Here is a 13106-nt window from a genome sequence, read left to right as displayed (position 1 = left end):
GGGCAACGTTTCGGGTCGAGACCCTTCTTCAGACTGATGTCAGGGGAGGGGGCAGGACAAAGATAGAAGGTACACAAAAATGCTGGAGAAACTCAGCGGGTGCAGCAGCATCTATGGAGCGAAGGAAATTGGCGACGATTCGGGCCGAAACCCTTCTTCAGACTGATGGGGGGTGGGGGGGGGGGGAGAAGGAAGGAAAAAGGGAGGAGGAGGAGCCCGAGGGCGGGGGGATGGGAGGAGACAGCTCGAGGGTTAAGGAAGGGGAGGAGACAGCAAGGGCTAGCAAAATTGGGAGAATTCAACGTTCATGCCATCCGGACGCAAGCAACCCAGGCGGAATATGAGGTGCTGTTCCTCCAATTTCCAGTGTTGCTCACTCTGGCAATGGAGGAGACCCAGGACAGAGAGGTCGGATTGGGAATGGGAGGGGGAGTTGAAGTGCTGAGCCACCGGGAGTTCAGGTAGGTTATTGCTGACTGAGCGGAGGTGTTCGGCGAAACGATCGCCCAACCTCCGCTTAGTCTCCCCGATGTAAATCAGCTGACATCTAGAGCAGCGGATGCAGTAGATGAGGTTGGAGGAGATACAGGTGAACCTTTGTCGCACCTGGAACGACTGCTTGGGTCCTTGAATGGAGTCGAGGGGGGAGGTGAAGGGACAGGTGTTGCATTTCTTGCGGTTGCAGCGGAAAGTGCCCGGGGAGGGGGTGGTACGGGTGGGAAGGGAAGAATTGACAAGGGAGTTGCGGAGGGAGCGGTCTTTGCGGAAGGCAGACATAGGGGGAGATGGGAAGATGTGGCGAGTGGTGGGGTCACGTTGGAGGTGGCGGAAATGGCGGAGGACAAAGATAGAATGTAGGCGGAGACAGTAAGACTGGTGGGAGAACTGGGAAGGGGAAGAGGATGGATAGAGAGGTAAAGCAAGGGCTATCTGAAGTTAGAGAAGTCAATGTTCATGCCACTGGGGTGTAAACTACCCAAGCAAAATATGAGGTGCTGTTCCTCCAATTTGCGCTGGGCCTCACTCTGACAATGGAGGAGGCCCAGGACAGAACGGTCAGATTGGGAATGGGAGGGGAAGTGCTGGGCCACCGGGAGATCAGGTAGGTGAAGACAGACTGAGCGGAGGTGTTCAGCAAAATGATCGCCGAGCCTGCGCTTGGTCTCGCTGATGTAGAGAAGCTGAAGTAACTCAGCAGGTCAGGCAACATCTCTGGAGAACAATGATATGTGACGTTTCGGGTCTGGATCCTTCTTCAGGCTCATTGGGGGAGGGGGGAGAGAAAGCTAGAAGAGAGGAGGGGAATGGCAAGGTGAATGCGAGGGGGTTGATAGGCAAATGATTGGACAGAGGTGAAAAAAAGGGTGTAAGACAAAAGGATTGAAGAGTTGTGAATTGTGAAGCCAGAGAAAGGAACGTAGGTGGTGGGAAAAGGGGGGGGGGGGGGGGAGAAATTGTTGTGAGTCTAGGTGGGGCATGAGGGGAGGAAAGTAAGGGGAGGTGGGATTGTTAGGTTACCTAAAATTGGAGAATTCAATGTTCATATTGCTGGGTCCCACCACCTTAATCGGTTGTATTCATCTGCACCAACTATGCCTGTTCTAAGCCAAGGAAACCATTTCAGCACACGCTTCTGAAGAAGTCTGTTGAAGGTTCCCGACCCAAATTGTTGCCTGTCCATTCCCTCCACTGATATTGCTTGACCTGCTGAGTTCCTCCAGCATTTTGCATTTTGCTCAAGATTCCAGCATCTGCAGTTCCTTGTGCCTGCACCCATTATTTCAGGCGTAGTTTCAACAAGGTCCTGGATAATTACAGCAAGACATCCTTGCTCCTACACTCAAATTCCTCTTGCTACGAAGGCCAGCATAACACTTGCCTTAACACACTGCATTATACGTGAACTTTCAGTAGTTTTCCAATCTAACATAATTCAAATAATATGCCTTTTTTTTTGCTTTGTCAATGAAGTGGATAATTTTGCATTTGACCACTTTAAACATTTGAAGGTGCTTCATGTTCTTCCTGTACCCTGTTCTTTTCTCATATCTTTTTTGGCATTGTTTAATTTTTAATTTTAAGATTCTTTGGAGTCCAGGGTCAATGTTCAAAGATTTCAGGGACACAGTTTTGACCTAATCTTGACCACGTCAGTCACATGAGATGAAAGGCCAGTTCACCAGAACAGTGAAGCAGCAGTAGATGGCTTCTAAACAGTGCATTTGCCACAAACCTCACATTCTGAGAGTGAGATTAGGCAAAGGAGAAACTCTCATATCCATTGCTTTAGGAAGTCTCTGGCTATTTCTGCCAGTGAGTTGTAAGAGCTTGAAACAAGGGATTTAGCAGTCAACTGCATTACATTTTATAGAGAATTGAGCATATACTATAAGCTATAGGGAACAAAGAGATTGCATCCACTCCCTCCCTCTTTACTCACTTCCATCCCCTACCATTATTTGAATGAGAGTTGAGGCAGACCAGATTGGTGCGGGTGGGGTGGGGGGGGTTATTTAGATACCGAATGGCCTACTGGAGAAGCAAGTGACAACACTTGAGACCCGGGTTCGATCCCGACTACGTGTGCCTGTCTGTATGGATTTTGTACATTCTCCACGTGACCTGCGTGGGTTTTCTTCGAGATCTTCGGTTTCCTCGCACACTCCACACAGGGTTGTAGGTTAATTGGATTGATAAATGTAAACAAAAACTGTCCCTAGTGTGTGTAGGGTAGTGTTAATGTGCGGGGATCGCTGGTCGGCGCAGACCTGGTGGGCCGAAGGGCCTGTTTCTGCGCTGTATCTCTAAAACTAAAACGTCCACAATATGACGACAGGTCCTCTGTGATTCCCATAATCAAGGTCTAATAACTGTTAAATATTGCACTCCTCACTCTTAGTGTAGATGTTGTCTGAATGCTCTGTGTTCAGAGTCCTATCATTTTCTTATCACTGGACCCCCTTGTTGACTTTAGTTTATCTAAAGATAAATATGGAAACAGGCCCTTCAGCTCACTGAGACCATGCCGACCATTAATCACCTGTTCACACTAGATCGACATTATCCCACTTTCGTATCCACTCCCTACACACTAGGGGGCAATTTACAGATGCCAATTAACCTACAAACCCACAGGTCTCTGTGATGTGGGAGGAAACTAGAGCACCCGGTGGTCACAGGGAGAACGTGCAAACTCCACACAGACAGCACCCAAGGTCAGGATTGAATGCCGGTCTCTGGTGCTGAGATGCAACAGCTCTACCAGCTGTACCATGGTGCCAACCTTCTGATTACTTCCTGGGTTTCAAGATTGACTGTCAGTCTTTGAGCTGCCTCTTCAACTGCAACCGATGAAGTGAGCCAACAGCAGTAGACCAGAGAACCCCATCAATGGTGCTCTATCTCAGGGATGACCTCAGGAGAGGGTGAATCTGCTAAAGGGGCAATGTGTAAGGGAAGACAGTGGAATCATATGGGTCCCTTAGAGGCAGCCGTTCAAGTCTCAGCTAGGAATTGTTTAAAGTATTCCCAATGACAAGTTCATCCCTACCCCAATCGAGAAACCCCCGATCAAGTAACCTTCCAGGTCAAGTCATGTGGGTGGACCTCAGAGAGGGACAAATCACCACTCGACAGCCACACTTCTGCTCCGTAGTTTTATGTACACATTTATTGACAGTAAAAGGCATAAAATTAAAACAAATGTAACCAAAGAGAAGTCAAAAGCAAAGTGAGTGTGCAGAGTCCAGGTGTAGGTTTCCAACCCAAGGCCAAAGTGCACAGGCCTAGTGCAGGGACACAAACCAGAAGGCACAGGAGCAGAATTAGGCCGTTTGGTCCATCGAGTCTGCCGTCCCACTGCACAGGTCAAATGTAATGGCTCGGCCCAAGCACAAAGTCCAACTGAAAGGAGCCTGTGCAAGGTCCGGGTGGAGTGGCCTGGGAGGATGGAGGGGGTGGTGATGTTGAGCACCAGCATGGGTGCGGTGTAGCAGGGGTAGGGGGAGGGGGGATTTCTGTAGGCGACAGAAAAACATTGTCTTTTACAAAATATCTGTTTTATTGGATGGTGCTGCAGTACAACGAGAGACAAACACATGGTCTTTACAGTTGCACAAGATTTCAAACATAATAAATTAATAATGTTTATGAAGTTAATCCGTAGGTGGGTTTATTTGGGTGAATGGGTGCCGAATTGTGTGGTGAAATATTCCGCTGATTACTCAGTGTCCTCATCTTGTGATTTGTTTTGCTAGTTTGCTTTAGGGAACAATACTTTCTCCTCTGCTAGTCTTGTAAACGACATCTATTTATTTACAGAGAGGAAAAGGCCATGAAAATCCACCACTAAATTGGTTAGTTTGCCAGCCTTTGCGGGGACCTTCTCCCGATTGCTAAAACCTTCTCCAGATTGATAAGGCAGGGAAGCAAGAGTTTATACAAAGCTGTCACGACAGAAACACAGAGTACAGGTTAGCAGACTGCTGTACTCCTACATTGCTCAATGTGATTTCTAACCACCCGCTCTCTGAAAGACGATGCCTGGCTCTGTTCAAGTCCCAGCTCAATGCCCGCACTGCTCCAATCAAAGTGGGAATCCCAAAGATTGCTTGGAGTATCCAGCAGGTTGATCAATGACAAAGGACTTTCATAAAGCATCAGACATGGGGGCTTTGGCTCAGTAGGTGACACTCCTGGCCTGAGGTGAGGAAAGTGTAGGGTACAACTCTCTTTGCTGACAGATCCGTCAAGTGAAGACCAGCTTGGGAAGTTTATATCTAACCAATCCTCCACCCCAGCATCATACAGGCAATGGAAAGCTGACAGAGTACGAGATGCAACAATAGATGCAATCAGCTCCACGCTATCCAAGACAAATCAGAACCAGAGCTGACTCGTAACCTCGTCAGAACTGCCTCACACAGAGTTAACACCAGTTCTATGTTGTCCCACTTTCTCACTCACTCCCCACACACTAGGAGGTAATTTATAGAGGTCAATTACCCAACAACCCCACACGACTATGGGATGTAGAAGGAAGCCCATGCAGTCACTGGGAAATCGTACAAACTCTACACAGACAGCACCAAGGTCAGGATTAAACCCGGGTCTCTGGCGCCGTGAAGCAACACCTCTATCAGCTGCGCTACTGTGCCGCCCCAACTCCATCCCTCTCCCAATCAAGAAGCTTGCTTCCAAGTAAAGACATGTGAGGGGGACATCAGAGGGGGGTAATTCGCCACTCGACAGCCTCTATTCTGCTCTGTAGTTTTATGTACACATTTGTTGACAGTAAAAGGTCTCAGGTGAAATTCTGCTGGCATGGAGTTGAGCAAACCACATCTCACCGCAGTGGAACAGCCTCGCCCTGACAGAGCCGTGAGATACATCTGCAGAGATCCATGCCAGACCAGTGTCGTGATGGAAGGATTTCAGCAAAGGTCTCGGTCCCTACACTAGTCCAGAGCATATAATCGGGTGGCCTCATCAATACCACATTAAGCGCAGTGGCTACAAAGAAATGGAACTCTATACACAAACACAGACTGCAGCACACATTAGATTCACACATGGGACTGGTGCAAACTCACATCACGATAACATTCCCTAATAGTTTGTCTAAGTTATTTTAAAATAATTAAACCAAATAAAAAGCTGGGAATCAATGTACATCATCAATCTTTGCTCAAATAAACATAACAAAGAAAAACTTTTTTTTTAAACTCTTTTGACTTTCATTTAATCTGTAAAGTAGTATTTTGTGGTTATTTTTGGATTTCCTTTGTATTTCTTTTATATAAAATGCACCAAATATTTAAAATCAGTTCAGTTTTCAAGAGATGCCCTTGTCTGGGGTTGATTCCTGGTGGTGTCCGTCTGCATCTCTCTCTCTCTCTCTCTCCCTCTCTGCATCGTGCGTGCGGCACTTGCTGCTCGGATGTTTGGGCGCACGCGGGTGGTCAGTTTGAGTCACTTCATGGCCCCTTGAAGTTGGGTGGGCCCAGGTAGGCCGAGGCCCCTAAGCAAGCAGCAGCTTCGCAGAAACCAGGTATACCGGGGGATCCGGGTAGGCCAGGGCGCCCGGGATGTCCCAACACCCCCTGCACGCCCACTTCACCGTGTCTGCCGTCGATACTCCGGCCCGGCATTCCCGCCGGTCCTGCGGAGAGAAAAAACTCCCATCACTGTCACGTTTCTCATTAATTGTGGACTCACAACATGGCTGCTGGGTCACGGACATAAGGAGAGTCAGAGTCAACAGGCCCTTCAGCTCAACTCATCCATGCCGACAAGATGGCATTCTGGACTGGTCCCATATACCTACATTGGGTCCATGTCCCTCAAAACCCTTCCTGGCCATATATTCATCCAAAAGTGTCATCATTATATTTGCTTCTACAGCTTTCTCTGGCAGCTCATTCCAAATACAAACTACCTTCAGCTATGAGAAGAGGTTGGACAAACATGGATAGTTACTGCTGGAGTGCCACAGGCTGGGGGCAACGCCTGGTGGAAACGTGTAAAGTTATGAGAGGCATAGATACGATCGATAGTCAGAATCTTTTACCCATGAATGAAATGTTAAAAACTCGAGGGCATGGGTCATAGAGCCATACTGCTTCGGCCCAGCTCATCCACGCTGACCAAGATGTCCCTCCAAGCTAGACCTATTTGCCCGTGTTTGGCCCATATCTCTCTAATCCTTTCCTATCCATGTACCTGTCCAAGTGTCTTTTACCTGCTGTTACAGTACCTGCATCAATGACCTCTTCATGCAGCTATATATCCTCCACATATCGACCGCCCTCTCAGTGAAAAGGCTGTCCCTCGAATTCCTATTAAAACTTTCCCCTCTCACCCTAAACATATGCCCTCTGATTCTTGTTCCCCCTGCTCTGGGTAAAAGACTCACTGCAACCACTCATGATTCTATACACCTCTGTGAGATCATTCCTCAGCCTCCAAGAAATAAAGCCCTAGCCCTCTCCCTATAGTTCAAGTCCTTGAGTCCTTGCAAAATTTGGGTGGAAGTTAATGGGAGCTAATCAGGGGACCAAGACAGACAGCAGATGCAGCTCCATGATGAGATTTGTCCCACACTTTGGTCTATGGTCTAGATTCCAGCCCCTCCAGTCTCTTGTGTCTCCACTTTGGGAGCTGGGTTGTGCGGATAACATTTCCAAAGTTGCAGAAACTACTCTCAATCCTCTTTCAATTAATTATTTCAAACATTTTTTCGACGGGCAAAATAAGGCAAGACGATGGGATCGAAGGTAAAGAAGACTGCAGATGCTGGAATCTGAAAACAGATCGCTAGAAAAACTCAGCAGGTCAGTCGGCATCTGCGGAGGCAAAGGAGTGAGTTGATGTTTCAGGTCGAGATGCTGCATCAGGGCTGAGAGGGAGCAGAACTATATATGGTAGTATTAAAGGGAGGGGGTGGGATAGTTGGTGATAGTTGGGGCCCATTGTGATGTGGAGTGGGAGGGTGTGGAGGTTGATGGGCAAATGGAACCAGATTGGGCAATGGGAGGGATGAGAGAATTGAAACCATAGGCAACACTAAATGGAAGTCAAGATTGAGTAACAAGTTGGGGGAAGGAAGATCCAAATGTGCAATGTCAGCATTTTCCTGCGTGAAATATGATCAACCTACATGGCAGATCTTCTCAACATACACAGTACCCTGGGGTTGGACTTTGGCAGGGTGGGCACTGTTGGGTCAAACCCGGATTGGGGGGGAGGGCACCCTAGGGTTAAACAATAGTATGGTCTGGCACCCTACGGTGGGACGTCTAGGCTTGTACACTCTGGAGTTTAGAAGGATAAGAGGGGATCTTATTGAAACATATAAGATTGTTAAGGGCTTGGACACACTAGAGGCAGGAAACATGTTCCCAATGTTGGGGGCGTCCAGAACCAGGGGCCACAGTTTAAGAATAAGGGGCAAGCCATTTAGAACAGAGACGAGGAAACACTTTTTCTCACAGAGGGTTGTGAGTCTGTGGAATTCTCTGCCTCAGAGGGCGGTGGAGGCCAGTTGTCTGGATACTTTCAAGAGAGAGCTAGATAGGGCTCTTAAAAATAGCGGAGTCAGGGATATGGGAAGAAGACATGAACGGGGTACTGATTGGGGATGATCAGCCATGATCACATTGAATGGCGGTACTGGCTCGAAGGGCCGAATTGCCAACTCCTGCACCTATTGTCTATTGCCCTAGGGTGGGACGTCTTGCACCCTTGGGTGGGACGCTGGCAGGGTAATCGCCCTGGAGTGGGAGCCCGGCAGGCTGGGGCATCCTCAGATCACCTAATAGCATGGTCTAGCACCCCAGGGTAGATCGCTGGGGGAGTGGGCAGCCGAGGATTGGCCCTGGCAGGTGCGGGGATCCTGGGGTCGGACCCGGGCATGATGTGACACCCAGTTCCCAGTAGTAGAGACTGAGTGTGGCTCGGCAGCAGAGAGCAGTGACTCTACGAGCAGTAAATCCAAGGAAGGTTTGTCAACAAACAGTCTCACACCCCACACAGTCAACCCCAACCGACGCTGGAGCCTCCACTTACCTGTAATTCCCGGTGGGCCTGGAAGGCCAGGATGTCCACGCCCCGTCTCACCGCGATCTCCCTTCACCCCTCGTTTGCCTTAATGTAACAAAAAATACACTGTATAATTGGCAGGGATTCTTACTGGATGAACAATGTGAGTCAAAGTCAATGCAGCGATCAATAGAGGGACCGTGATTGATCAGGGATCAATTACTATATACTGTAGTTGATTAGGGATCAATCATTCAGCTTTGTAATCACCAGCTTTCATAGTCAATCATCAATTTTCTTAATCACTGGGGGATGGGGGCTGCCAATGAGTTGCTTCAATCAATGGAGGGTCAGTCTTTGGGCTTCTAAATGAATGGGTTGTCATCACTGGAGGTTCTCATCAATATGGGTCAATCACTGGGCTGCTTAATTAATGGGGTGGGGGTGGGGAATCACTGGGATGTATTATCAATGGGGAACAGTTCATTGGGATTGATCAATGGAGGATCAATTGTTGGTCATCGTGGCGTCTGATGTTCATGTTTCATGCAGTCAATGAATGAGATGATCTTTGGAAGGCCACCACTGGACCTCACCATTGATTGGAACTTCACTATTCCAGCCCATGTCTGGGCACAGGTTGTCACCTTACCCTTTGGTCCTGTGTTTCCAATCTGGCCTTGAACGCCCGTCTGCCCGGGAAGACCGCGAGTTCCTGAGACGCCGTGGTCGCCTTGTTCACCAGGAGCGCCCAAGGTTCCGGGGAGTCCAGGAGGTCCTGTCATCCCTGCTCCACCCAGTACCTGCCTGTTGGCACTGACTGCTGCTGCTGCCAACTGCTCTGTAACAAACAAAGGAAGGCAGACAGCGTGAGGCACCAAGGTTGCCAGCAAACAGCAGGGCTTGGTCCAACTGTTCCCCACTGCAGAGTTTGTTCACTCAGCCCCATTACACGAGAAAAAGGTACCGCGTCAAGTGTTAGTGTCACAGAGTCCTACAGCATGGAAACAAGCCCATCAGCTAGCAATGTTACAAAATTTTGAGATTTAAAAAATCAAGTCTGTAATTTATCCCATCAGATAAAGCATAAAAATAAGTTTAATTTGACACCTAATTCACTTTCATATCTCAAGTATTTAAAAAGTTATGGCCATTTTCATACTCGGAAATGAGCATCTTGTTCCCTATTGATTTTCTATGGACATAACAAAAAAGCTGTGATCGTGAACAGTCAAAAGCCCATAACTTTCTTAAAAATTAAGAGAACTGAATGAAATTTTCAGTTATCATAGATTGAAGCATTCTGAAACAAATATATTTTATATTTTATAATCTTACTTGGATGACCTGAAATTAAAGCATATAATTAGTTAGTTACCTAATTGTAGCTAATTTCAGACTTCAATTACTAGATCTAAACATCTATCCATTTCTTAATAAATGATTAACATTTTTAAATAGCCTAAATGTCCAAATAATATTCACAAATAATTCACAATAAAAACATGATTTTTAAATCTCATTTACATTAATTTATAGGCCAAATGGAAGGAATTCAGTGTTCAATTGCTGTAAATAAATGCCCATTTAAATCAGCTTTCCAGTGGGTCCCTGTGGAACGCGCTGGTTTAGAACGTTCACATTGCGGTAGATTTGTGCCCCAAATGCCCAGAAAAATACTGCGGGATATAATGGGCCCAAAATGAGCTTCTCGCAATATTAAACTTTGTATAAAGGGATCTTTAGAAGCCCTTTTTAATGTAAAAATATACAGCCTACCTTCAGCATCAGCACAATGTGTAGGATGCTTGTCCTCTATTGCACCCATTTGTTTGGTAAATAGGGGAATTGATTTCCAATGACAAGGAACAGGAAACATAGGTCAAAGGTGTAGGAAGGAACTGCAGATGCTGGTTTACACCGAAGACAGACACAAAATGCTACAGTAACTCTGCGGGTCAAGCAGCATCACTGGAGAAAAAGAGTAGATGGCGTCTCGCGTAGCCCCATCTACATGTCCCACCTGCCTACATTTGGCCCAAAAATTTCCAATAAGTAGTTTATTAATTTTCAGTGTTAGCTATGCAAACAACCCTCAAATCCACAAATATTCAATTACACACAGTCCAATAACTATTACACAAATACCCAAAGACCGATATAAACCTGCAGTTATATACGGAAACTAATAAACAGTGGCACTAATATTCAATGATGCCTAATTCTCAGCTACACAAAATGATATGAGGAAAACACATAAAACACATAGTGCTGCAGGAACTCAGTGGATCAGGCGGCATCCAGGAAGAGATTGGACAGGCGGTATTTAGCGTGGGACCCTTTCTCCTGGACAAGGGTTCGGTTTGAGGATGTGTCCGAGAACTGGTGCCTGGCTTCAGCATGGTAGCGGTCAACCTGCTGGACTACTACGGCACCTCCCTGGTCAGCGGGCTTGATGTCAACAACTGCATTGTTACTGAGTGAGCAGTATGGAGGGATAGAGGTTGGTGGGTGAGGGGAGTGGAGAAGTAGAGACAGTTGATGTTGAGGCAGCAGATAGAAACATAGAAACATAGGTGCATTAGTAGGCCATTCGGCCCTTCGAGCCTTCAATACGATCATGGGCTGATTATCTAAAATCTGTTCCCCGTTCCTGCTTTTTCCCCATATCCCTTGATTCCGTTAGCCCCAAGAGCTATAACTAACTTATTAGACAATAAGCAACACTGTGCAGCCCTTTTCGTTGACCTATCAAAGGCTTTCGATACTGTGGATCATGCCTTATTGTTACAAAGACTATGCAGCATCGGTTTGTCTGATCAAGCTGTCTGTTGGTTTAAAAACTATCTATCAGGCAGATCCCAGTGTGTGCGAGCAGAAGGTATTACTTCTAGCTCTCTTAATGTATCCAAGGGTGTGCCACAGGGATCGGTTCTAGGACCTTTATTATTTACTATTTATATTAATAGTCTAGATCATAAAGCTCCGAACGCAAATTTTCACTTTTATGCTGACGACACAGTGATATATTGCTCTGCGTCTACCCCAAATCAGGCTCTCTGTCAGCTCCAAACTGCTTTTAACACTGTGCAACGTAACCTGTGTGATTTAAAACTTGTTTTAAACTTGTTTTAAATGCTGACAAGACAAAGCTCATGCTGTTCACTAAAGCTAAATCAAAGCCCTCGGACCTCCCTCCTATCACCACTTTGCAGGGCTCTGTGGTTGAATCTGTGTCTCAATATAAATATCTGGGAATTATAATTGACGATTCTCTCTCTTTTAAACCTCATATCCAGCAACTTGTGAAAAAACTAAAGATAAAATTAGGTTTTTTACTTTAGAAACAAATCTTGTTTTTCTTTTGAAGCCAAAAAAAGACTTGTTGCTGCAACGTTTATGTCTGTGTTGGACTATGGTGATGTTTTATATATGAATGCATCTTCAAAATGCCTACAGTCTTTGGACACGGTCTACCACGGAGCACTGAGATTTGTTACTAATTTTAAAACCCTCACGCACCACTGCACTTTGTATGCTCAAGTTGGATGGTTTGCCCTGTCCACCCGCAGACTCCATCATTGGCATATCCTTATTTATAAGACTATCCTCGGTGTTCTTCCTTCATACCTGCAGAAGTATGTAATTCGAAAAAGCACAGGAACTTATCAGCTCCGCTCTGAGGACTTGTTCTTACTAACTGTCCCTAAAGTCCGTACTGAACTGGGGAAAAGGGCATTTAGTTATGCTGCTCCCTTCGCATGGAACCAGCTGCAGAATAATCTGAAACTTAAGGAGCTGGTTTCTATAAACAGATTTAAATCCCTTCTTAATGATGTTGAAGCGGGCTCTTCTGTCTGTACATGCTTTGTTTGATGATGTTCTGACTGTGACTATTTATATGTTCTCTGTTGTTTTTTAAAATTATTGTCTGTAACTGTGGAACTGTGCTGCTGCCTGTCTTGGCCAGGACTCTCTTGTAAAAGAGATTTTTAATCTCAATGAGACTTATCCTGGTTAAATAAAGGTTAAATAAAAAAATAAAAAAATAAAATAAAACTATCTCTTGAATCCATCCAGTGAATTGGCCTCCACTGCCTTCTGTGGCAGAGAATTCCACAGATTCACAACTCTCTGGCTGAAAAAGTTTTTCCTCATCTCAGTCCTAAATGAATACCCACCCCTTATTCTTAAACTGTGACCCCTGGTTCTGGACTCCCCCTAACATGGGAAATATTTTTCCTGCATCTAGCCTGTCCAATCCCTGAAGAAGTTTATATGTTTCTGCAAGATTCCCTCATCCTTCTAAATTCCAGTGAATATAAGCCTAGTCGATCCATTCTTTTATCATACGTTGGTCCCGCTATCCCGGGAATTAACCTGGTGAACTTATGCTGCACTCCCTCAATAAGCAAGAATGTCCGTCCTCAAATTCGGAGACCAAAACTGCACACGATACTCCAGGTGCGGTCTAACCAGGGCCATGTACAACTGCAGTAGGACCTCCTTGCTCCTGTACTCAGATCCTCTTGCTGTGAAGGCCAACATGCCATTAGCTTTCTTTACTA

The 13106-nt window shown here is 46.2% G+C and overlaps 1 protein-coding gene across 1 annotated transcript in view; it reads right to left on the bottom strand.

The window, feature by feature from the left end:
• Positions 1-3642: 3642 nt before the first annotated feature.
• col9a2 (collagen type IX alpha 2 chain) overlaps positions 3643-13106 on the bottom strand; it is a 77966-nt gene continuing 68502 nt past the window's right edge. Inside the window, exons 30-32 of the mRNA XM_033045494.1 lie at positions 9191-9379; positions 8566-8643; positions 3643-6160 (exon numbers count right to left, since the gene is read on the bottom strand). Of these exons, the coding sequence (XP_032901385.1) occupies positions 5976-6160; positions 8566-8643; positions 9191-9379 (452 nt within the window). The 3' untranslated portion in view covers positions 3643-5975. The remainder of the gene's footprint in view (positions 6161-8565; positions 8644-9190; positions 9380-13106) is intronic.

This window comes from Amblyraja radiata, chromosome 27 (assembly GCF_010909765.2).
Source record: "Amblyraja radiata isolate CabotCenter1 chromosome 27, sAmbRad1.1.pri, whole genome shotgun sequence".
In the NCBI taxonomy this organism is placed as follows: Eukaryota; Metazoa; Chordata; class Chondrichthyes; order Rajiformes; family Rajidae; genus Amblyraja; species Amblyraja radiata.
The sequence above is the reverse complement of the archived record's forward strand: the minus strand, read 5'-3'. Positions and strand labels throughout refer to the sequence as shown.